At 40.3% G+C, this 26,675-nt stretch overlaps 3 protein-coding genes across 3 annotated transcripts; all 3 read right to left on the bottom strand.

Annotated features, from left to right (window-relative positions):
* Positions 1-8,113: 8,113 nt before the first annotated feature.
* Positions 8,114-10,658, bottom strand: LOC136279825 (uncharacterized). The gene is made up of 3 exons (XM_066164133.1): positions 10,382-10,658; positions 9,511-10,164; positions 8,114-9,255 (listed from the first exon to the last, which is right to left on the bottom strand). The coding sequence occupies exons 1-3, from the start codon at positions 10,656-10,658 to the stop codon at positions 8,114-8,116; spliced, it is 2,073 nt and encodes a 690-aa protein (XP_066020230.1).
* Positions 10,659-17,123: 6,465 nt separating this feature from the next.
* LOC136279822 (uncharacterized) lies at positions 17,124-21,015 on the bottom strand. Its single transcript, XM_066164128.1, has 3 exons — positions 20,705-21,015; positions 19,731-20,384; positions 17,124-18,790 (listed from the first exon to the last, which is right to left on the bottom strand). Exons 1-3 carry the CDS (start codon positions 20,979-20,981, stop codon positions 17,640-17,642), a joined length of 2,082 nt encoding a protein of 693 aa, XP_066020225.1. The 5' UTR covers positions 20,982-21,015; the 3' UTR covers positions 17,124-17,639.
* Positions 21,016-22,379: 1,364 nt separating this feature from the next.
* Positions 22,380-25,690, bottom strand: LOC131797668 (uncharacterized). The gene is made up of 3 exons (XM_066164132.1): positions 25,414-25,690; positions 24,427-25,080; positions 22,380-24,168 (listed from the first exon to the last, which is right to left on the bottom strand). The coding sequence occupies exons 1-3, from the start codon at positions 25,688-25,690 to the stop codon at positions 23,027-23,029; spliced, it is 2,073 nt and encodes a 690-aa protein (XP_066020229.1). The 3' UTR covers positions 22,380-23,026.
* Between the last annotated feature and the right edge of the window lie 985 nt (positions 25,691-26,675).

Raw genomic sequence — 26,675 nt, 5'->3', positions numbered from 1 at the left:
TTTACGATTTTATGAGCTGTTTCGATGATCAAGTTATGCTCTACCACATTTAAGCCAGATTTAATTTGCAGTTTATAAAACTTTTCCACATTATATCAGTTGCATGACAAGCGTGACACAAATTTAAAGATGAATAGACCTCCGAATTACCAAGAGATGGGTTTTTTCCCTCTTTGCATATCTATAAAAACCTTCCAAGAATTACTGTATTCAGAAAACTAAAATTTCCAGATTCATCGATGATTCCTTTGCCGGTGGAAGTCAAAGAATGTTCACAAAAGTCAATTCGATTGACAGGCTACATACTGATTTAGCTAATTGATCTATTCTATAAGCGTTTCATCTTACATGCTAACAAGGAGATTTGCTGACAAAACTTTTTTCTCTTCACCGAAAATCACATCAAAATTTGTCCTTGCTAAATTTCAAGTGTGCTGCACGTATCAGCACCCCCCGAGGAACCCCAAAAGAGGGCGAGGATGCGCGCCGGGAATTTCAAAAATGACCCCTATAAAATTATAAAAGGTACCTGAGTCTTATCCGTGTGGGAGTGGCAACAACTGATGTCTACCCAAAAGTACCAATTTAAATACAAAAAATTGAAAAATCCTTAAAATAAAAACTCCTTTATCGATATGCTCCAGAGGCTCAGGTCAGATCATTAAAATCGTCCAAGTAATGCTTATTTCAGGTATTTTATTGAGCGAAAAACAGCCTAAAAGGTACCAGCTAGGTCTCCGGTAGTCCACTAAAGTTTGAGACATCGTAAAAGGTACCAGATAACTGATTTTGACCCCTGAAAGGTACGACAAGCATCCTCACCCATATCCTATCGCCTGATGACTCGTTTCGAATAATTTTACTCAGCTATCATGTGGCGGCCGGGATGAACCCGTTCTTGAACAAAACTCATTCCGATATTATGTAAAAGGCCCCTAACAGTTTTTATTCCCCGAGCATCACGCTTTGCTCTCCCGCCAGAACACTATAAATTTCAATATGCGCCGCTACTGAAACGATTACCGTATTTCTTCACCTATAAGCCGAGCGATTTTCAGCATTTGACACAAAAGTTTGAGATTTTTTTCACAAGAAACGGGCTTCGGCTTATAGCCGAGGGTTTGGAATTCAAAAACAAGTACAAATTTAGTGTTAATGCGAAATGACCTTAAATTCCGTGACTGCAGCGCTTTTTACGTGACATGCTTTAAAATTGACATGTGAATGAAAGTGATCCTTGCAATAATGTGCACTACTAAGGCAGTAGTGAAAATAAGGCCTGAAAAAAATTCAGGCTTGTACGGGATTTGAACCCGTACAAGACCTCTGCGATACCGGTGCAGCGCTCTACCAACTGAGCTAACAAGCCAACTGGGAGCTAGTTATGAAGTTGGTTCTAAATAAACCCGTGAAGTGATGAAGAAATGGTTAAGAATATATAAAAGTCATATATTTGAACTGTGGATAAAGACGTGAATGAAAGTGATCCTCGCAGTAATGTGCACTACTTAGGCAGTAGTGAAAATAAGGCCTGAAAAAAAAAATTCAGGCCTGTACGGGATTTTAACCCATGATCTCTGCGATACCGGTGCAGCGCTCTACCAACTGAGCTAACAAGCCAACTGGGAGCTGGTTATGAAGTTGGTTCTAAATAAACCCGTGAAGTGATGAATAAATGGTTAAGAATATATGAAAGTCATATATTTGAACTGCGGATAAAGAAGTGAATGAAAGTGATCCTCGCAGTAATGTGCACTACTTAGGCAGTAGTGAAAATAAGGCCTGAAAAAAATTTATTTATTTTCACTACTGCCTAAGTAGTGCACATTACTGCGAGGATCACTTTCATTACTTCTTTATCCGCAGTTCAAATATATGACTTTCATATATTCTTAACCAAAATTGACATGACAACAACGTATTTCTGACCGTCAATCAGATTCTTTGCTTCCCACGCATTGAAACACGATGTCACTCAATTCGGCAAAGACTCTTCTCATTTTACATTACAAATGAAATATTTGGTCTCTCTGCCGTGAAAACCACTCCATCGCTTGCTCGTCTAGTTCGGGACACTTGGAAGTGGAACGGCTCATTTTTGCACGTCTTGTAGACATCTTAAGCTTGCCAGAAAGAATAGTCGCTTGATCTCGTCTCCAACGTCGCATCATGGACTCGCTAAGTCCATAATCTCAAGCGATCTCCGAGCTGTTTTCTACAGCTTCAGGTTCCGCGACGACTTTTATCCTGAAAGCCATTGTATACGAAGAGCGGCGTGCTTTTGGCATAATGAGAAAAATAACAGCGACGAAAGAGATACTCGATTAAACGTTAGTCGGGTTACAGTAACTAAGAGTATTGTTGTGTTTGTACAGTTGCGTAGTAGTATTTACATCTTCACTGATTCGCTTTTTTTTCTTTTGTAGAAAGTAACATATTGTAATATTGTCAATTCAACATAAACAAAAATCTTCATACAGGGTAAATATTCATTTGTGTTGGTATCAATTATTGCGTGACTAGCTTATGATATACATGGGCTAGGGGGAAACACAGCGTAAAACCTGGGCTCGTGGGAAAATGTAATACCCAAGCGTAATCTAATTAGCGAAACAGCTTACTGGTCTTATAAAATCATAAATAAACAAGGTAAGAGTGTTAGTTTTTTTTACAAATTATGGTGATTTATGCCAATAAACGGTGGCGATAAGTTGGCACACCATGTACATTTCATAGTCGTTAGCAAGTAAATTTTGCCGGACTTTGAGTTCGTCTCACGATAGAACGACACAAATACACAAGGAAATTTTTACAGTAACTTTATAACCATCCTTTTGTCTTTTAAAAGCTAGAAGCTTAGTAGATTCTGTCGTATCGGTCATTGTTAAAACTGTCTTTGTTTTGATGCTACTTTTCGACATAGAAAAAGTATGTCTGACAAAAATATTCACCAAAAAATAAATATTTCTTTACCAGCTTCAATAATGACAGGGGATTAAGTTTAGATGATAAATCAAAGGCTTATGTTGACAGAAATATCGGAGGTGAAGTAAATTCGTTACATGAGGTCACACAACTCGGGTAATATTGACGATGAAAATTTGCATATTTGAGCGGTCGAACGAAAAAAATCATTTCTCGAAAACTAAAATATATTTTCACCAAAAAACTACACCACAATTATTAGTGTAGTGTCGCAAAGTCTTTAATTGTAACGGAACAGACTCCAATATACAAGAAGAGTTTTTACACCGAAATTAGTCAGATCCAACGTATCCAAAACGTCCTTAGGCTTAGCAGCCAAGCCTGCAATATGCGTGGATACCCGGATATAACATCCCATCCTAACCTATTTAAAGTTCAAAGTCCATTCTAACAACGCAACTTAACCTAGAAGAACTAAAACAATGTTCTAGTCATAAACAAAGTCCGGATCTCTCTTTGGCTTTGGTGTTCGAGTTGAACGTCTCAATTCCATTGCTGAGTAGGGAGGACCACTATCTGCGGGATTCCTATCATCCGAGACTGTAGATCCGAGTTGATCCAAAGGAGGCATCGCTGCCCCAGCGAACTCTTCCGACTCCAAGCAGCCGTTGTCATTGTCATCATTAACTGGTAGCTCCATGCGTGGAACTCTACTAAGAAACTTCACATTACGAGTGAGATGTTGTCCAGTCTCAGCATTGACAAGTTCAAAAGTATCTGGTCCTTTGCTACGAACAATGACATACTTCTGATGACCAAACGTGGGAATCAATTTTCCAGATTTTGTATTTGCTACAAATACAATATCCCCAGGTACTAGGTTATGTTGTTGTGCATGTCGCTTGGCATCAGTATACTCACATAACTTCCTCTGGTATTCCTTGTACCTCTCTTCAGGGTTGTTCTGATCCATTTCTGGTACTGTTGGCAACTTTGTTGTTATCTCTCTGTTGAGAAACAGTTTAGCCGGGGTCATGTTAGTCCCGGCATGTGGAGTGGATCTGTAAACTTGCAGGATTGTGGGCAGAACCTCTGTCCAGGATAGACCATCTAACTCTGCTGCTCTGATACTGTGCTTTAGGTACCTATGAAATCTTTCGACCTGCCCATTTGCTTGTGGAAAATAGGGTGATACTCTTCTGTGCTGTATTCCATTTGCCTTCATGAAGTCTTGGAATTCCTCAGCTACGAACTGACGTCCATTGTCCGTGATCAGAACTTTTGGATTTCCAAATCGTGCAAATATATCTGCAAGTGCAGTGACTATACTCTCACTTGTAATACGCTTAAGAACAATAGCCTCGGGCCACTTGCTTCTGTAATCAACAACAGTCATGATGTAGATCTCTCCAGGAAATGGACCCACCAGGTCAAGGGCACACTTCTCCCAGCAGTAATCGGGAAGAGGAGTTGCTGTATTAGGTGTGTCTCGTCGTAGTGGCTGAAGGCGCACACAAGTCTCGCAATTTCGGCAGTAGTCTTCAACATCAGAGTCCATCCCCGGCCAGAACAGAATTCTACGAAGGCGTTGCTTGCAACGCACAATACCTTGATGAGCCTCATGTGCCAAGGTCAATGCCTTTTTTCTCAACTTCTCAGGAACATAAATTCGTCGACCTCGCCACAGTAGGCCCTGTGCAAAGCTCAGTTCATCTTTAAAATGTTTCCATTTATTATTTACCAGGTTCTGGGTTCCATCAAGTACCTTCACCACCTCTAGTAATTCAGGGTCAGACTCTCCAGCCTCTTTTATTTCATCAATTGAGAGCAAAGCATCAGCACTTTTGACAAAGTGTACATGCTCCTCAACAAAACTTGTTTCTGTAACAGTAGCGTTCAAAGGTAATCTTGACAGTCCATCTGCAATGTTCTCAGATCCAGGTTCATAAGTGAGTGTGAAGTCATAGTCCTGACATCTCAAAGCAATCCGTTCCAGGCGAATTGATTGAGTGTTTTTATTGAATACGCCAAGTAGTGGTTTATGATCAGTCGAGACGACAACGTGGCGACCATAAATGTAAGAATGCATCTTCTGCAATCCGAACAGCACAGCCATTGCCTCTCGTTCGATCTGCGAATATCTCTTCTCTGCAGCAGTTAGACTTCTGGACGCATAAGATATGGGCTGCCAACGGCTGTCAACATTTTGCAGCAAGACACACCCAAGACCGACTGGGCTGGCATCTACTACAAGTTTGGTCTCGGCTTCCAATGAGTAGTGTGCAAGGCATGGTGCTTTAATCAGAAGCTCTTTAACTTCCTCAAAGGCATTGGATTCTGTTGTACTCCATTTCCACACCACACCCTTCTGCGTAAGATATCGTAAGGGGGTGATCACTGTTGCAAGGTTGGAAACAAACTGTGTAAGGTATGTAATGCTTCCCAGAAATGATCTCAGCTCAGCTTGGTTTTGAGGTACTGGTGCATCTGCAATGGCTTTTACCTTGTCAGGGTCAGGCTTAATGCCCTCAGCAGAGATGACGTGTCCTAGAAATTTCAGCTCACACATGCCCAAGGCACACTTGTCTGCATTGAGACGAAGGCCACAGTCTTGAAGTTTAGCCATCACTGCACGAAGATTCTTCCAGTGTTCTTCTGGTGTTGACCCGTACACCACAACATCATCAAAGTAGCTAAGCACACCTGATAAGCCTTCACACACTATGCTCATGACCCTTTGGTACACCTCTGGTGCTGACGCAAGTCCGAAGGGCAGCCTTTTGAACTGATACACTTTGCCTGCGGCTATGAACGATGTAATTTCTCTAGATTCTTCCGCTAGGCGAACCTGCCAATATGCTTTCCTTAGATCCAGAGTCGAAAACATCCGAGCCCCACTCAGTTGCCGTAACAGGTCTTGGATTCTAGGAATTGGAAACCGCTCTCTTATCACTGCTTTATTAGCTTCCCTGAGATCAACGCACACTCTCAATTCTCCATTCCCCTTGTAGACAATCTGCACAGGTGATATCCACGATGCTCCTGTCGCTTCTTCAATCACATCTTCTTGGATCATTCGCTCTATTTCTTGTTTCAATCTATCCTCTAAGGGTGCAGGGACTGGCCTTTGTTTTTGTACCTTGGGAGGGACATCTGAATTGATTTTAATTTTGTACTCATAATTCTTAAAGTCTCCGAGCTCTTCCTTGAAGAGATTTTCATACTCCTGATAGATCTTCTCCCTCGCCTTGGTTGGGCTCTCCCCTACTGCATGGATTTTTACAAGGTTGAGGGTGGACAGGGCGCTTCTTCCCAACAGGGGGGGACCTTCCACATCGATCACATACACTGGCTCCATTACTTCCATCTTATTGCATCTCAGTTTAGCATCAAATACTCCTAAACACTTGAGGTCTCCTCCACCAAAAGCTGAGAACTTGACATTGGTTGGGTTAAGAGGAATGTTCAGGTTGTTTCTAAACCACTGTTTCGGGATCAAGGTTTTAGCACAGCCAGTGTCAATCATCATTTGAACAAGTTTACCATTGATTTCAACATCAGTTTCAACACCCAGCCCCTCATTATTAGTAGTATACAAAACATATTCAGGGTTAGACTTATCTGACTGATGCTGGACTGGCTGGACAAACTTTACATCTTCTTTATTCTCTGATTCTCTTGATCTGCAATATTTCCAAAAGTGACCAGTCTTCTTACATTTTATGCACTGTGCATTCCTAGCTTTGCACCTTTCGTTATTAGCAAGATGATCCGTTTTTCCACAGCGAAAGCAGGCTTTTTCTTTCGCTTTATTTACTGAAAATCTTACCGCATTAACATCAGATTTTCCAGGAACGTTTTGGGCCCCGTGACCCCCAAGTAGCTGTGTATCCTTCTTTGCAGATTCAATTGCTCTCCCGAGCGTCTGGGCTTTTTCCAGTGTAAGAGTCTCTCCTTGTTGTAGTAGCTTTTCTCGTAGATATCCGTCAGAACACTTCTCTATAACTTGACCAAGAATATTATCATCATTTGCTTCCCCGAGGTCGCATGTTAGACTCAGCATACGTAACTCTGCAATGAAGGTATCAAGTGATTCATGTTGAAGTTGAGCACGTTTTCGAAACTTGTGCCTCTCTGCCCACTTGTTTCTCTTCGGCTGAAAATGTGCACTCAACGCTTGTTTAACTTCCTCAAATTTCTTGTTCTCTCCCGGCAAACCTGAGAGCAAACGCTGGACTCCCGTCCCCGCAAGATGTAGAAGAGTAGCTTTTTGAACGTCGTCGCTTTCCTTATCTAATTTCGTAGCAATTCGGTAGTTGTCGAAAGCATCAAGCCAAAACTTCCACTCATCCGCCAAGTTTGTCGCCTCTAAATTAACTGGTGACAACGAAAACCTTTCAAAACTCATCTTGGCCTGTTATCCGATTGTCTTTTATCCTCGTCGCCAATTTGTAGTGTCGCAAAGTCTTTAATTGTAACGGAACAGACTCCAATATACAAGAAGAGTTTTTACACCGAAATTAGTCAGATCCAACGTATCCAAAACGTCCTTAGGCTTAGCAGCCAAGCCTGCAATATGCGTGGATACCCGGATATAACAATTAGGACATATTGGGCTACAAAATATGAAAGTAGGAGACTTGCCACTGTTTGTCTGATGCATGTTGAGATTAGCTCTTAAAATGTTCTGAGGATGTTTTCAGTTTTTGACCAACTAAGCTTCGGGAAACACTCTTATCTATATTTGAATTGAAACGTACATGCCCTTTCATAGCATTTCAATTTTGCGAGGTGCGCCACAATCTTAGAACGCCATTATAGCTTACTAGTCAACTCCACGGTCCGTAACAAAGCACTTCTTGAAACTGTCGTTAATATAAGAAATTGAGGCGGGAGGTGAGATGAGTTGCTCCTACAACTCCATAAACTAATTAAGTAAATTGGAGTGCACTTAAAATCTTCGAAATTAAGTCAATGTATAAAAAAAAAGAGTGGTTACTTCACACAATAGAACTATGTACTTAAGTATCAAGAAAATTTACTCATGTCAGAGAGGAATATATCTGAAATCAATACTTTCTTAAATACTGTTTCACGAACAGTCCAACTTAAAAGCCAAACCTTCAACGAAATGTAAGGTTGGTTTGACTAAATGTTACTTTTTTTTTACTGCTTCAATGTTAACTGCTCATGCTATTCCATAGCATTTAAGTTTTCCCAGAGTGTGATATCCTTCTTCTGGTTCCTCACCTGTGTCACCAAACCTGAGTTGTTTAATTGGTAGATGTGTCTTTTCAGTGAGCAGACCGCTGTCTTCACGCCATACATAGTCATTCTTATCACAATTACAGGGATAACTAGAAACTGCACAGGAGTTAGTCATCCCGCATGCGCACTTACCACTTCCAGGTGATGCTCCACCCCAGGTCGTCATTTTAGTGGAGTTTCGTGACACCCACCATGCTTGTTCAAGTCTACTCCTTCCTATCAGCTCTGACCCATAACATTCATACTTGATAAACTGTTCACACTGTGAGGAGACACTAGTGAGACTCGCCAGCTGAGACAAACTCGCTCCAGTGTAATGAATGTCTCGTGAATAACAGCCTTGAGACTCGCATCCTTTCACATGTGTTCTACTTTCACTGTCGTGACTAATAACAGTCACGCCAACTCCATTCTTGTCACTCATGTCACAATATACCGTGAAAGGCGCCACTCCCCCTTTCCCATCTGGATCAATGACGTAATTTCCGTTTGTGCTACTGACGTATTTTCTTATCGCAGAACAAGACGAAGTAATAGGAAGGTTGATTCTGACTTTGGCTTCTATTGTTGTCAGAGCATTAGTCGCTCTGCAGGTGTAAGATCCTTGGTGTGATTTCCTGATGTTGTTTATAACCAGTGTTCCATTTTGTAGAACATTAGACCCCACAGGAAGAGAAGACATGTCATCCTTTGTCCAGGTGATTGTAGCTCTCAGCTCACTCTCGGCCGCACATGGCAAATAAAGAGAGCCATACGGAGTCACCTCCTGAGGAGGACGTACTTTGAACTTCAGAGGAGTAAGTACCATGAGATGAGCAGTGTCTGTCGCTGATCCCAAAGTATTCTCTGCCTTACAGATGAATATTCCACTGTCCTTTCTCGCCAAACTATAGATTTTCAACGTTCCATTCTTCACTTCAGTCCTATCTTTTGGCAAACCACCCACTGACTTAGACCACGTGATGCTTGGCCGCGGCTGACCGACAGCATTGCAGGCAATAGTGACGTTTTGTTTTTCTTCAGTCATTAATCGGCTTGATGATAACCTAAGTTTAGGGACGACTGTGGAAAAGAAAACGCAGATATAATTCCTTCATCAAGAAGCGTTAACACTGGAATCTATAATGTGGTAGTCAAGCTTCATAATACTTAATATTATGTCTTAATTACAGGATCAAAAAGAAAAAAATGAATTTATTTTTAAGGATTAACGTTCAACTTTGGAAGTTTTAATTGTCTTGTGGCAAGGAATGTCTCCCAGTGTGTTAGAAGAACCGTTTCATTTGATGACTTTCAAACATAAATTGTAAGACTTACACTGAACAGTTAATTTTAATGAGGTGTTGACTTGTCCCAGCAAACTCTCTGCGCTGCAGCTGTAGACTCCGTCGTCCTCAGGTCTAACGTCTTTTAGAATCAGCGTACCACTGGACTCTACCATGTGACGTCCAACAGGAAGCGATGATGTCACCTTAGACCACTTCACTTTTGGCCTTGGGTTACCACTCACTTTACATTTCAACATGGCCGTCTGGCTTTCATTGACTGTCATTCCAATGGGTCGCTCGGTCAGAGATGGCGCTGAGAGGGACTCACCGGGCTTACCTGTGGCTCCTTTCTCTCCCGGTGGCCCTCGCGGTCCCAAGGGACCGGGACTCCCTGGTAATCCGACATCCCCCTTTGTTCCCATCGGCCCCGGCGGTCCTATAGGTCCATATTTACCAGGTGGCCCTCCTGGGCCAGTTCTTCCGGGAGGACCCAGTTTCCCTCGGTTTCCCGGTCTTCCTCGTCTTCCTCTGTTACCTTTTGGTCCTGCTTGGCAAAGTGTGTGATTTTTTGCGCAGAATTGGTTTTGCAGCAGACCAAGCTCTTGTTTGATCAGCTTTTGCACAAAAGAGGATGCTGGGGAAGAGTTTTGTTGTAAATCGTCCCGTGTAAAGCGTTTCTTTCTCGATATAGCTTCCTGTTCGTCTGAAAATATCAAAGATTGGCTCTGTTTCTCATATTCATTGAAATCAAAGAAATGGAAATGTTATCTTGTAAATTAAAGTTTGAAGTTTACTATCAAGGAAAATACTTCTGCAACCACAGATTATGAATTTTTCCTAGACTGTAAATTGTCAAATGCTGAATCACCTAAGCAAAAGTATGCGTGGAACATTGGTGTAACAGACTGGGAATAGATGACGGCTATCACAGCAAAACTTACCATCTTCCTCTTTCCTTATATTCTCAAGTTGCCAACGTGCGTAATTCTTCTGCATCTTTCGTATGATTTCTGTCTCTATCTTATCACAGAACTTTGCTGAGTGTGATATCAGTCGATGGTGTTCTTGTATTGTGAGTTCCACGTTAATCCACGCAACACAACATAAAAGGGACAACAACAAGGCTGATCCGGAACAAAAGCGCTCCAACATCTGTGTTCTCTTCATTTGCTTCTCTGCTTTTTCGTGTTGTTTCATTGTAAGTTACAGCTTTCAGAAAGATATCTCAAATTCATAGACACATACTGATCAATGTATCTTGACTTTTGAGGAGACGATCGGCTGGTTCATGAACGATCTAGTGCTCAAATAAAGTAACAAGATAAGTCCTTCAATTATGAGTGCATTTATAAAGTCCTTAGGGTCGACGTGACGGATCGAACATTTTGATTTCCTGTTGCGCTACAACACGTACTCATGAGACCTGTTCTGATGTCGTTGCATTTTTTTAAGCAAACGCGGAACAGTAGTAAAAGCGGAAACAAGTCAATGCCTTAGTGTTACGGGAAGTATAATTGATAATCATCATAGTATCTTGCAAGGGTATAAAGCTACAGTTTCGGTGAACTTTTGACCTGCACATAAAGCTGTAAACGATTACTTCATTTGACTGACTTGAGCGGAACATGGCTGTGGTAGACTTGTACTGAGTTTTTTACCGACTTGCCCCCTCTGTCAAGTGTGTTCTTGTTTCGCTGAAACACATCTCGAAGTGTTCAGGTTTTCAGTCACGTCCATAACTGATAGATAAACATCTGCGAGAATCGAGAAAAACGTAAGAGATACCTGACGACAGGAAAATAAAGCTTCCTAAAATTAGTGAGATTTTCTAATTCGTGTTAATTTGATCGCGTAGACTTATTTCAAGCTTCATTTTTAACTAAAAAAAAATGACCCGCTACCAGCAAAATTTCTCATCATTTTAATTTCCTTCTCTCCTCGAGACACTTCAGACATTTTTGACAACTGAAGAACAAAACCTTTTTCTCTCACGCACAGTCCTTTCAAAGTTATGATGTCGTTGCATTTTTCTAAGCAACGCGGAACAGTAGTAGAGGCGGAAACAAGTCAATGCTTTAGTGTTGCGGGAAGTATTGATAATCATCACATCATCTTGCAGGGCTATATTTTCTGTGAACTTTTGACCTGCACATCTCTAGAAATAGTGTGATTGTTGGTTACCAAGCACATCGTTTACATTGCGGGCTCTTTTCGATTCACTCGCTGCAAGCTTACATAATGTGAGGAAGTTAGCTTCATTTAGCTGTAAACGATTACTTCATTTGACTGATTTGAGGGGAACATGGCAGTGGCAGACTTATAGTGTTTTTCCGACTCGCCCCCTCTGTAAAGTGTCTTCTTGTTGCGCAGAAACACATCTCAAAGTTTTAAGGTTTTCAGTTACGTCCATAATTGGTTGATAAACATCTGTGAGAATCGAGAAAAACTTCAGTGATACCCGACGATAGGAAAGTAAAACTTTATAAAATTAATGAGATTTTCTAATTCGCGTTAATTTAATCGCGTTGGCTTATTTCAAGCTTCATTTTAACGTAAAAAAGAAGGAATTGCTACCAGCAAAATTTTTTATCATTTCAATTTTCTTCTCTTCCCGAGACACTTCAGACTTTAATGAAAACTGAGGAACAAAAGCTTTTTTCTCTCGCGCACAGTCCTTTCAAAGTTATCTGCAGTAAAAAGGCGCGCATTCTTCCATATATCTAATCCATGGTGTGCAAATGTGATACGTTTATAAAACTGTTACTCCCTTTAAGCCCGCAGGGCGAGGAAATTCAGCCAAATGGCGATTTTTACAATTCTACAACCACCGTTCGGGATTTTTAAGCTTTGTACATACTAAAATAAACTGATTACCGCTGCCTTGGCGAAAAACGCAAATCAGTGGTTGGAAAGATGATTAAAATGCCAATTCATTAGCTTGTCTTATAACATAGCCAGTAAATTTGTGTAATCAAATTCAATTGCGCGAGCGTGCTTCATATTCCTATTGTGCACGCTCATGACGTCAGCAAACAAATCCCTCGAGAAAAAAATTTTCCATCGGGTTGAAAATGTTATAAAACAATTGGTTCATATGTCAGCTGTGCGTTCATCGAGATATGAAGCACTTGGGAAGTTTGGAGAGCACTCAAGAAGCTAGAGTTACAACTCTTACGCATCTTTCGTAGATGTTTCAAGAAGCTAGATTTGCTCTCGGCTACGCCTCGAGCAACTCTTACGCATCTTTCGTGCTCTCCAAACTTCCCGCGTGCTTCATATCTCGATGAACGCACGCTGACGTATGAACCAATTGTTAAATTTCGTCCACCTTTTATCCAGGGTACACCAGATGAAAAGGTAATAAATACAATCGAACTAAAAAGCTTTCATGTAAGACAAGACCGACCTCAGTGTTTTTTTAGTCGCTAGGCAACGCCTTCAAGTAAAAGCAATATAGTGTCATGCATTATCATGATTTCCAACTGTGGAGAACAGGTGAATAGGCTGTGTTCCAAAGTCGCCGAATCTTAACATTAGGGACCTTACGATCCGACAACGGCGACGGCGACGGCAACGTGAGAAGTCTGGGTCGAGCGGGGCCACGTCGTGTTGGCGTTCCCGCCAAAATTGAGATTACGAATTTTACGAGCGAGAACGTTGACGACGGTCATTGATGTTTATCGTGTTTAAGTCAACGAAAGTCTTTTAGAAAGCCATACCAAAGTTCCGTGACACTATTCTCCTGGCTCATGCTTCCCGTTTGATTAACGCTGAAGAATTCGTGCTTCTCTACGATTTACACAAGCCTAAAAATCCGGATTTACCGTACACTAACTACGAGTGTTTCGATCTCGACAAGATGACCGATGATGAATGTAACTAGTACCGCTGCCGACAAAATCTCTTTACTATTTCCTAGTAAATCCAAAATAAAATTAAGCTTAATTGTTCTCTTTTTTTGATCGAGAAAAAAGTTGGAAAGTAAGTGATAAGAAGGCTCAGTGATAGCGAGTGAAGTACAATCACAAACAAATACAAAGCAAAATAAGTCAAATCTCTCTCCATTCAGTTTGTAGTCGTTTACAAAAGACTCCGCGCTCTGTTCGTTTCGGATATTTCAAACAAACTAGTATTCTTTAAATTTAGTAGCAAAGTCTCGTTTTTACCTTGATTCATTTGCCATAGTTGGGTTTTAATTTCCACGTTTTCGCACAACGTCAAACAAGGCTTCTAGACGTCCGCGCGTGAAGGGACACCGCCGTCTCAGAAATCTACTCATGCGCAGTACGTAACCGGAAGTAAAAAAGTCCCACGTCGCCGTCGCCGTCGCCGTTGTCGGATCGTAAGGTCCCTATTATCAGGCTGCAGCAACCGGAGATAAATTTATCTCCAGCGCATTTGGTTAGCTTTTCTCTGTCTTCACCGTCAACTTTCGGTTTCAAATGGTGGTATGTGTCGTGAAGAAAAATCCCAGCTTGGTTTTGCCCTTCTTAACTTTTCCTACAACACAAAGCAAACATCACACTATTTTGACTGCGTAGATATATGCGCGCTTGATCCTCAGTGCATGAGTTTTAATTTCTGGTGGGAGAAGAAAATATGCGATTTGAACGGCAAAGCAAGAGAGCATCATTTGCTGGGCCTACTTTTTAACAGATAAGTCATCCACCTACATGGGAATGGCGAGGTATTCCGGCTACCCAGGTAATAAAAAGTGTTTGAAAATAGCTGATTATAAGATAATGTATGCAACTCCATCACAAATCATTGCGTTTCCCTGTTTATCGGTCAACAGCCAGATGATTGACTAAATCAGTTACTCCTAGAAAACATCTACGATAATAATATTGCTTTGGATCGGCGTTAACGCTTATCAGAGGGTCTCATTAGGGTGATTGCTTTTACGGCTCGCGGTTAAATTTCTATCAAATGTCTGGCTTGTGGTTAATAACTTTCCATTGTGGTTATGGTTAGTTTTTTTTACGACTGACGCTTAAAATTTGTCAATTAATACTCCTAACGGCTAAATTATTTTACTGTTTTACGGCTTATGGTTAGCCTCATTGAGACAACGATGTCAAGAGGAAAGCAAAATAAATATCAGGTGAATAACCTTAACTCTTTGTAGGGATAAAATGGCTCTAATTGGAAGACGAGAGATGGAGGATCTTTTTTTGGTCGAAGGCAGGTGCAGTTTTTGAGTAAACGTAACAATTTAAGTATCGTCGTTTCAAGTTGGCATGTATTTCTTTCCTATCACCTTTATTTAATAAATTGCTGTAATATCGTATTTTTTTTAGTTTCAACTCTCATCGTTCTCCCACATCAATAAATTGCTTTTTATCAGTTAATCGTGGTGTTGGAAAGTTACGGTTACCGCAGTCACACCTTTTACACCATAACATGAGTGTGCATATTCTTCATACTGTCTCTATACATTTCCTAAGGTGCTGACAAGGAGAAATTGGTTTAACAAGAATGAGCTGCTTTAGTCGATGATATTTCCTCTATTCCCATGACCTTAATGTGTGATTCAGGTGTGATATTGTTAGGGGAAATTAGAAGCTGGTCACTTTTAGGGGTCAGAGAGTTTAAAAAAGAACTACTAGGACGCCTTCATGATCAGGGGATTAGATAGAACTCTCTCCTTCTTGGGAGATTTCTAAAAGGATGTATTGCATCGCAGTGACATCTTTTTTTTTAGCCTATTCAGCGTAATCTCTAAATTGCCGAATGTTTTGATTGAACAATTTTAACAGATCTCGATTCTCAATGATTGTTTCCACCCGAAATAAACTATTCACGTCTCTGTTTGCATTACAGGTGTTTATGGGTAACAAACCCAATAATTCCATTCTGTTCCAAAAACTGACTCCATTCATTCTTGGTGCCTTGCTCGGTGAGTTATATGTTCCAGTAGTGATTTGCTCGTATAGTTTAAGTTATCGTTTCCATGAGACGTATGGTTTAAATATTATTATATAATAAGCTCAGTTATGCGCGCATTCTGATTTGTTCTCACTGATGATCTATTAAGGAGATCATCAGACGTATAGATGACGTCATCATTAAAACTTTTTTTCCGTATTTTTAATTCTTTATTATATAAAACAAATAGATTCCAAGTTGCCGTGCGTCTGTTCAGTAATAGATCACAGAGGACGTCAAAATGTGGTAAGAACATCAGTGACACACTCGGCTGCGCCTCGTGTGCCACTTTTTTGTTCTTACCACGTTTTGACGTCATCTGTGATCTATTACTGAACAGACGCACGGCAACTTGGAATCTATTTGTTAATGTGACTGTGAGAGAGATTTTCTATACTTTCAAAGTGACTGAGTGCGAGTAAGACACGCGCGACTTGTGGCTCTCACATGTCAGCCTAAATTACTTACATCAAGTTCTGCGAAAATTTGTTTAGTAAATTAATGTAAAGAAAGTGACGTGCTTTTGAAGTGAATTAGGCGAATACTGACTCGATTCCTTATTTCTATTTTTCTACAGTCATGTATAAATATTTTTTTAGGGTGTAGTCTAGGATATAAACTCCTTTGACCAATGGGGATAAGTAGCTTACCTATCTTTATTGTACTGGGCGATCGAATTAATACAAAGGCCACAATTATACACGAGGTAATAAGCAGAAGTTGGTGTCTGTAGTCTATGCTTCATCGGTATCCTGAAAAACTGAATAAAGGAGGTAAGTTTCTAAAGAAACTGTGGTGCTGCGTCGGTGGGATAGTATAACTGAGTTGATAGCGTTAATTGGCCACTGTAAAGGGTTTTAAAGCTGACGTTTCAAACGTTAGCCCTTCGGTAGAGCATATGAAGAAGGGCTAGCGCTCGAAACGTCAGCTTTAAAACTCTTTACGGGGGCCAATTTATGTTATCAACTCAGTTGATAATATATACTGATTAAATTACCCTGTTATCCAGAAAAACTTTCGTGTAAGTAATGCATGGCAAATAGGAAAGAGTTCTCCTTATGATTTTTTGTTTAGTAAAGAGTAAGGAGAATAGATAATTGAAGTTTCTTTTTCTGGATTTTTATTTCTTACATGCAGAGGAGAGTTAGGCAAACAGCTTACTAAAGTAACTCAGCCGAAGTTGGAGGGCCCTGAACCAGTGACGTCACACGATTCATCAACAAATGGTCTTATTAACTACATAAAAAAACACTCCACCAAGTAATGCTGGCTTGGAAGGAATGTCAGCCAGGGCTCAATTGTTTGTATTTAAGTTGCAGTTAGCGATGGGGAATATCATGCATGAAATTTTTATGAACCTGCAAAGTAAATAACGTGAATCTTAAAATAATTACTTAAAGTACTGCAGTATTTATCTGAATAGTGTAACCGCTGGACCGTGTACCTCACTTCTTCCCTGATGTTTGCATGTTCAATTCAGTTTTGGCACGAGTGTTGAGTGGTGCTTTGAGGCTTCTGGTAGATCAAAAGGGACAAGAGGAACTTCTCAGCAAGTTTCTACATATTCATTGATAGATTACAAGAGGACACTATCATTTACAAGCAAACTAGACACTTTAATATAATTTTGGCGACGCTGTTGAAGCTTACAAGGTCTAGAAAGTTGCAACGTATAAGTTGTGAAATAAAAATAAAATGAAACTTTAAAGTTCCTGAAAGAACTAACGTCGTTATTTATGTTGGACCGCAAATAAAACTACAGTCATTTGCGTTAAAAGCCTTAAAGTTCTTGCTAACAACGTTTTACCCTGGCTATACTGAGAAAAGGAAACATGAAAAGCGAATTTATTATTCCTATTCTTAAAATGTTCTAAAGATGTTGTCCGTTTTGACGAACTATGCTTCGGAAACACTCTAATCTATATTTGATTTTAAACGTACGTGCCCTTTCATGGCATTTCAATTTTACGAGGTGTGTCTCAATCTTAGAACGCGGCTAGAACTGATCAGTTAACTCCACGGTCCGTAACAAAGCACACCCTGAAGCTGTCGTTAATATATGAAATTGAGGTGGAAGGTAAGATCAGTTGCGCTTTCAAGTCAAGAAAATGTACTTTGGTGCCAGAAAGAAACATATCTGAAATCAATACTTTCTTTTAATACTGTTTCACGTACAGTCTAAAGCCAAACTTTCAACTAAATTAAAAGTTGGCTTTGTTTTTTCCTCTTAACTGCTTTCATGTTAACTGCTCATGCTATTCCATAGCATTTAAGTTTTCCCAGAGTGTGATATCCTTCTTCTGGTTTATCACCTGTGTCACCAAACCTGAGTTGTTTAACTGGTAGATGTGTCTTTTCAGTGAGCAGACCGCTGTCTTCACGCCATCCTAGGTCATTCTTATCACAGTTACATTGATAACTGGGGTCTGCACAGGAGTTAGTCATCCCGCATGCGCACTTACCACTTCCAGGTGATGCTCCACCCCAGGTCATCATTTTAGCGGAGTCGCGTGACACCCACCATGCGTACCCACCTCCCATCCCTCCTATCAGCACTGACCCATGACACTCATACTTGATCTGAAACTGTTCACATTGTGAGGAGACACTAGTGAGACTCGCCAGCTGAGACAAACTCGCTCCGGTGTAATGAATGTCTCGTGAATAACAGCCTTGAGACTCACATCCTTTCACATGTGTTCTACTTTCACTGTCGTGACTAATAACAGTCACGCCAACTCCATTCTTGTCAGTCATGTCACAATATACCGCGAAAGGTGCCAGTCCCCCTTCGCCATCTGGGTCAATGACGTAATTTCCGTTTGCGCTACTGACGTATTTTCTTATCACAGAACAAGACGAAATAATAGGAGGGTTGATTCTGACTTTGGCTTCTATTGTTGTCAGAGCATTAGTCGCTCTGCAGGTGTAATTTCCTTGGTGTGATTTCCTGATGTTGTTTATAACCAGTGTTCCATTTTGTAGAACATTAGACTCCACAGGAAGGGAAGACATGCCATCCTTTGTCCAAGTGATTGTAGTTCTCAGGTCACTCTCGGCCGTACATGGTACATAAAGAGAATCAGGAGCATGCGGAGTCACCTCCTGAGGAGGACGTACTTTGAACTTCAGAGGAGTAAATACCATGAGATGAGCAGTGTCTGTCGCTGATCCCAAAGTATTCTCTGCCTTACAGATGAATATTCCATTGTCCTCTCTCGCTAAACTATAGATTTTCAACGTTCCATTCCTCACTTCAGTCCTATCTTTCGGAAGACTACCCACTGACTTAGACCACGTGATGCTCGGCCGCGGCTTGCCAACAGCATTGCAAGCAATAGTGACGTTTTGTTTCTCTTCAGCCATTAATCGACTTGATGATAACCTAAGTTTAGGGACGACTGAGGAAAAGAAAACGCAGATATAATTCCTTCCTTAAGAAGCGTTAACACCGGAATCTATGGCGTCATAGTTTGGCTTCATAACACCCAATATCATGCCTTAATTATAGGTTCAAATAAGAAAAAAAGTGAATTTCTTTTTAAGAATTAAGGTTCAGCTTTGGAAATTTAATTTTCTTCTGACAAGGAATGTCACTCAGTGTGTCAGAAGAACTGTTTCATTTCATTCCCTTGCAAGAATAGGAGAACATTTTCACAAGTTTTAAGGGACCAAGTAAAGATCTTGACTCTATTCAACAGTAGACTTTTGTTTCGAATTATAACTACATTTAAAATAGTGAATGATATTAACTGTCCAAATTAAAGCAACTCCAAGACAAACTTATAAAACGTTCTAGTATTCGCTCTCGCTCTTTGAGAGATGACTCTTTACTGAATGTTACCAATGCTAAGTCGGGTTTTGGTGAAAAAACTTTTGAATTCTCTGCTGTAGGGGGCTGGAACTCTCTACCTAGGGATATCAGAACTATAACAAATCTCAGCACCTTTAAAAGTAAACTCTTTGAATTTTTATTACAAGAGGATCACAATCAACATAAATGCTCTTTGGCTTAACTGACTAGTTGAATTATTATTTTTTTAAATTAATACAAAAATATGTTATATATACTTTAAGGAATATGTTATAATTTATTTATTCTTATTATTTATAATTTCTTATTTTACTATTTTGCATCATGATATTTTTTTAGTCCATTTTTATGTATTTATTATAATTTTATTATATACATATTTTATACTATATATATGCACATGGGCTAATACCAGATAATCTTTTTAGCCTATATGATCCATTATTTTGCATCTCAAATAAAGCTTATTATTATTATTATTATTATTATTATTATTATGACTTCCAAAAATAAATTTTAAGACTTACACTGAACAGTTAATTTTGCTGAGGTGTTGACTTGTCCCAGCAAACTCTCTGCCTTGCAGCTGTAAACTCCGTCGTCCTCAGGTCTAACGTCTTTTAGAATCAGTGTACCACTGGACTCTACCATGTGACGTCCAACAGGAAGCGATGATGTCACCTTAGACCACTTCACTTTTGGCCTTGGGTTACCACTCACTTTACATTTCAACATGGCCGTCTGACTTTCATTGACTGTCATTCCAATGGGTCGCTCAGTCAGAGATGGCGCTGAGAGGGACTCACCGGGCTTACCTGTGGCTCCTTTCTCTCCCGGTGGCCCTCGCGGTCCCAAGGGACCGGGGCTCCCTGGTAATCCGACATCCCCCTTTATTCCCATCGGCCCCGGTGGTCCTATAGGTCCATATTTACCAGGTGGCCCTTCAGGGCCAGTTCTTCCGGGAGGACCCAGTTTCCCTCGGTTTCCCGGTCTTCCTCGTCTTCCTCTGTTACCTTTTTGTCCTGCTTGGCAAAGTGTGTGACTTTTTGCGCAGAATTGGTTTTGCAGCAGACCAAGCTCTTGTTTGATCAGCTTTTGCACAAAAGAGGATGCTGGGGAAGAGTTTTGTTGTAAATCATCCCGTGTTAAGCGTTTCTTTCTCGATTTAGCTTCCTGTTCGTCTGAAAATATCAAAGATTGGCTCTGTTTCTCATATTCATTGAAATCAAAGAAATGGAAATGTTATCTTGTAATTTAAAGTTTGACGTTTACTATCAAGGAAAATACTTCTGCAACCACAGATTATAAATTTTTAACCCACAGTTCCGTGGCTAAATTTAACTTTACTAGCGAGGAAACTTTTTTTTAAATGAAAAGTGTTATGTAAAGAAAAGTTTTACTTAAGAGTGATCTTTTTCCTAGACTGTAAAGTGTCAAATGCTGAATCACCTAGGCAAAAGTATGCGTGGAACATTGGTGTAACAGACTGGGAATAGATGACGGCTATCACAGCAAAACTTACCATCTTCCTCTTTCCTTATATTCTCAAGTTGCCAACGCGCGTAATTCTTCTGCATCTTTTGTGTGATTTCTGTCTCTATCTTATCACAGAACTTTGCTGAGTGTGATATCAGTCGATGGTGTTCTTGTATTCTGAGTTCCACGTTAATCCACGCAATACAACATAAAAGAGACAACAACAAGGCTGACCCGGAACAAAAGCGCTCCAACATCTGTGTTCTGTTCATTTGCTTCTCTGCTTTTCCATGTTGTTTCATTGTTACAGCTTTCAAAAAGATATCTCAAATTCATAGACATGTATTGATCAATGTATCTTGACTTTTGAGAAGACGATCGGCCGGTTTATGGAAGATCTAGTGCTCGAATAAACTAACAAGATAAGTACTTTAGTCACGAATGTATTTATAAAGTCCCTAAGGACGTGACGGATCGATTAACATTTTGACTTCCTGTTGTGCTACAATACTTACTCATGAGACCTGTTGTGACGTCTCATGAGACACACTCTGTTGTAGTAATAATGTCAGTCACGAACAGTCACGCGTATTAAGAGTTATTTAACGTTTAGTCAAGAGTTTTGCTTGAACAGATCGCATCTGATTTCATCTTCAATTTACCAGAGTTATTAGAAAATGATCAAATTACTTCCTGTTGTAACTGAAATAACAGTGATGGCAAAGCAAGTCCAATGCAAGATTAAAACGGTAGAGAACGCTGGAAAGTACAACGGGCACACAGAAGTGAGAAAGTTCTGTTAATCTTACGTGTAAAATGTTCATATTTCGGAATATTTACATGTTCCAGTGGTGATTTGCTCGTATAGTTTAAGGTTATCTTTTCCATGAGATGTATGATTTGAATATCATGTGATTGTGTAGATTTTCTATACTTTCAAAGTGACCGGGTGCGAGTAAGACACGCGGCAGTGATCAGACACGCGCGACTTGTAGCTTTCATGTGCCAGCCTAAATTACTCACTGACGTGCTTTTGAAGAAAAGTAGGCGAATGCTGACTCGATTCCTTGGCCAATATATGTTATCAATTCTATTGAGAATACTGAATTACCCTTTTATCCAGTAAAACTCCCGTGTAAGGAATTGCAAATAGGAAAGTTCTCCTTATGACATTTTGTTTAGTAAACAGTGAGGAGAATAAATAATTCAGTTTTCTTTTTCTGGATTTTTTTTTTCTTACAGAATTGAATTAGGCAAACAGCTGACGTCACACGATTCTTCAACGAATGGTCTTATTAACTACATAAAAAAACACTCCACCAAGTAATGCTGGCTTGGAAGGAATGTCAGCCAGGGCTCAATTGTTTGTATTTAAGTTGCAGTTAGCGATGGAGAATGTCATGCATGAAATTTTTATGAACCTGCAAAGTAAATAACGTGAATCTTAAAATAACTGCTCAAAGCACTGCAGTAGCTATCTCAATGGTGTAGTCGCTGGACCACGCGTCTCACTCCGTCCACTTTGTTTGCATGTTCAAATCAGTTTTGGCGCGAGTTTTGAGTGGTGCCTCGAAGCTTCTGGTAGGTCACAAGGGACAGGACAGAGGAACTTCTCAGCAAGTTTCAAGATATTCCTTGATAGATTACAAGTGGACACTATAGTTGACGTGCAAACTAGGCAAATTATATAATTTTGGTGAAGCCATTGAAGCCTTCAAGCTTAAGAAAGTTGCAACGCACTAGTTGTGAAAAAAAATGAAACTCTAAAGTTTCGCAAAGTACTTAAAGTAGTTATTTCTGTTAGACCGAAAATAAAACTACAGTCATTCACGTTAAAGCCTTTTAAATGAAACACTGGTTAACAAGAACTTTTTGAAGTTCTAGCTAACAGCGTTTTACCCTACCTATACTGACTAAAAGAACATGAGAAGCGATTTTATTATTCCTATTCTTAAAATGTTCTAAGGATGTTTTCAGCTTTTGACTAGCTAAGCTTCGGGAAACACTCTAATCTATATTTGAATTGAAGCGTACATGCCCTCTCATAGCATTTAACTTTTGCGAGTTGCGCCACAATCTTAGAACGCCACTAGAGCTGACTAGTCAACTCCACGGTCCGTAACAAAGCACATCCTGAAACTATCGTTAATATAGGAAATTGAAGCGGGAGGTGAGATGAGTTGCTTGTACAATTCCATAAACTATTTAAGTAAATTGGAGTGCACTTAAAATCTTCGAAATTAAGTCAATGAACAGGAACAGTCTAACTTAAAAGCCAAACTTTCAACGAAATATAAGGTTGGTTTGACTGACTATTAATTTTTTTTACTGCTTCCATGTTAACTGCTCATGCTATTCCATAGCATTTAAGTTTTCCCAGAGTGTGATATCCTTCTTCTGATCCATCACCTGTGTCACCAAACCTGAGCTGTTTGACTGGTAGATGTGTCTTTTCAGTGAGCAGACCGCTGTCTTCACGCCATACATAGTCATTCTTATCACAATTACATGGATAACTGGGGTCTGCACAGGAGTTGGTCATCCCGCATGCGCACTTACCACTTCCAGGTGTTGCTCCACCCCAGGTCGTCATTTTAGCGGAGTCGCGTGACACCCACCATCCGTGTTCACCTCCCTTCCGTCTTATTAGTATTGAATCATGACACTCATACTTGATAAACTGTTCACACTGTGAGGAGACACTGGTGAGACTTGCGAGCTGAGACAAACTCGCTCCGGTATAATCAATGTCTCGTGAATAACAGCCTATAGGCTCGCATCCGTTCACATGTGTTCTACTTTCACTGTCGTGACTAATAACAGTCACGCCAACTCCATTCTTGTCACTCATGTCACAATATACCGTGAAAGGTGCCAGTCCCCCTTCGCCATCTGGATCAATGACGTAATTTCCGTTTGCGCTACTGACGTATTTTCTTATCACAGAACAAGACGAAATATTACGAAAGATGATTTTAACTTTGGCTTCTATTGTTGTCAAAGCATTAGTCGCTCTGCAGGTGTAATTTCCTTGGTGTGATTCCCTGATGTTGTTTATAACCAGTGTTCCATTTTGTAGAACATTAGACTCCACAGGAAGAGGAGACATGCCATCCTTTGTCCAAGTGATTTTAGTGCTCAGGTCACTCTCGGCCGTACATGGCACATAAAGAGGAGGATACAGAGTCACCTCCTGAGGAGGACGCACTTTGAACTTCAGAGCAGTAAATACCACGAGATGAGCAGTGTATGTCGCTGATCCTAAAGTATTCTCTGCCTTGCAAATGAATATTCCACTGTCCTTTTTCGCCAAACTATAGATTTTTAACTTTCCATTCTTCACTTCAGTCCTATCTTTTGGCAAACTACCCACTGCCTTAGACCACGTGATGCTTGGCTGCGGCTGACCGACAGCATTGCAGGCAATAGTGACGTTCTGTTTCTCTTCAGCCATTAATCGACTTGATGATAACTTAGGTTTAGGGATGACTATGGAAAAGAAAACGCAGATATAATTCCTTTCTCAAAGAGTGTTGACACTGAAATTTATAATGTTATAGTTTAGTTTCATAACACCCAATATTATGCCTTAATTATAGGATCAAATAAGAAAAAAAAACCAATTTCTTTTTAAGGATTAAAGTTTAACTTTGGAAGCTTTAGTTGTCTTCTGGCAAGGAATGTCTCTCAGTGTGTCAGATGAACTGTTTCATTTGATGACTTTGAAACTTAAATTGAATGACTTACACTGAACAGTTAATTTTGCTGAGGAGTTCACTTGTCCCAGCAAACTCTCTGCCCTGCAGCTGTAGACTCCGTCGTCCCCAGGTCTAACGTCTTTTAGAATTAGCGCACCACTGGACTCTACCGTGTGACGTCCAACAGGAAGCGATGATCTCACCTTAGACCACTTCACTTTTGGCCTTGGGTTACCACTCACTTTACATTTCAACATGGCTGTCTGACTTTCATTGACTGTCATTCCAATGGGTCGCTCAGTCAGAGATGGCGCTGAGAGGGACTCACCGGGCTTACCTGTGGCTCCTTTCTCTCCCGGTGGCCCTCGCGGTCCCAAGGGACCGGGGCTCCCTGGTAATCCGACATCCCCCTTTATTCCTATCGGCCCCGGCGGTCCTATCGGTCCATATTTACCAGGTGGCCCTTCTGGACCAGTTCTTCCAGGAGGACCCCGCTTCCCTCGGTTTCCCGGTTTTCCTCGTCTTCCCCTGTTACCTTTTTGTCCTGCTTGGCAAAGTGTGTGATTTTTTGCGCAGAACTGGTTTTGCAGTAGACTAAGCTCTTGTTTGATCAGCTTTTGTACCAAAGAGGATGCTAAGGAAGAGTTTTGTTGTAAATCATCCCGTGTAAAGCGTTTCTTTCTCGACATAGCTTCCTGTCCGTCTGAAAATATCAAAGATTGGCTCTGTTTCTCATATTCATTGGCATCAAAGAAATGGAAATGTTATTAATCTTGTAATTTGAAGTTTGAAGTCTACCTATCAAGGAAAATACTTCTGCAACCCCGAATCAATAAATTTTAACTAATAGTTGCGTGGCTAAATTTAATTTTGCTCGAAAGGAAGCTTTTTCTTTGAATTAAAAATGTGTTAAAAACAGTTTACTTAGGAGCAATCTTTCTCCTAGAATGTTAAGCGTTAAATACTGCGTCACCTATTCAGAAATACGCATGGAACATTGGTGTAACCGACTGCGGCAAACACGATAATAGATGACTGCCAACATAGCAAAACTTACCATCTTCCTTTTTCCTTATATTCTCAAGTTGCCAACGTGCGTAATTCTTCTGCATCTTTCGTATGATTTCTGTCTCTATCTTATCACAGAACTTTGCTGAATGTGATATCAGTCGATGGTGTTCTTGTATTCTGAGTTCCACGTTAATCCACGCAACACAACATAAAAGGGACAACAACAAGGCTGACCCGGAACAAAAGCGCTCCAACATCTGTGTTCTCTTCATTTGCTTCTCTGCTTTTTCGTGTTGTTTCATTGTTACAGCTTTCAGAAAGATATCTCAAATTCATAGACATATACTGATCAATGTATCTTGACTTTTGAGGAGACGATCGACCGGTTCATGAACGATCTAGTGCTCAAATAAAGTAACAAGATAAGTCCTTCAATCATGAGTGCATTTATAAAGTCCTTAGGGTCGACGTGACGGATCGAACATTTTGATTTCCTGTTGCGCTACAACACTTACTCATGAGACCTGTTCTGATGTCGTTGCATTTTTTTAAGCAAACGCGGAACAGTAGTAAAAGCGGAAACAAGTCAATGCTTTAGTGTTACGGGAAGTATAATTGATAATCATCATAGTATCTTGCAAGGGTATAAAGCTACATTTTCGGTGAACTTTTGACCTGCACATAAAGCTGTAAACGATTACTTCATTTGACTGACTTGAGCGGAACATGGCTGTGGTAGACTTGTACTGAGTTTTTTACCGACTTGCCCCCTCTGTAAAGCGTGTTCTTGTTTCGCTGAAACACATCTCGAAGTGTTCAGGTTTTCAGTCACGTCCATAACTGATAGATAAACATCTGCCAGAATCGAGAAAAACGTAAGAGATACCTGACGACAGGAAAATAAAGCTTCCTAAAATTAGTGAGATTTTCTAATTCGTGTTAATTTGATCGCGTAGACTTATTTCAAGCTTCATTTTTAACTAAAAAAAAATGACCCGCTACCAGCAAAATTTCTCATCATTTTAATTTCCTTCTCTCCTCGAGACACTTCAGACATTTTTGACAACTGAAGAACAAAACCTTTTTCTCTTACGCACAGTCCTTTCAAAGTTATGATGTCGTTGCATTTTTCTAAGCAACGCGGAACAGTAGTAGAGGCGGAAACAAGTCAATGCTTTAGTGTTACGGGAAGTATTGATAATCATCACATCATCTTGCAAGGCTATATTTTCTGTGAACTTTTGACCTGCACATCTCTAGAAATAGTGTGATTGTTGGTTACCAAGC

Source organism: Pocillopora verrucosa, chromosome 3 (assembly GCF_036669915.1).
Source record: "Pocillopora verrucosa isolate sample1 chromosome 3, ASM3666991v2, whole genome shotgun sequence".
Classification (NCBI taxonomy): domain Eukaryota; kingdom Metazoa; phylum Cnidaria; class Anthozoa; order Scleractinia; family Pocilloporidae; genus Pocillopora; species Pocillopora verrucosa.
Note: the sequence above shows the minus strand (reverse complement) of the source record. Positions and strands in the feature narration are given on the sequence as shown.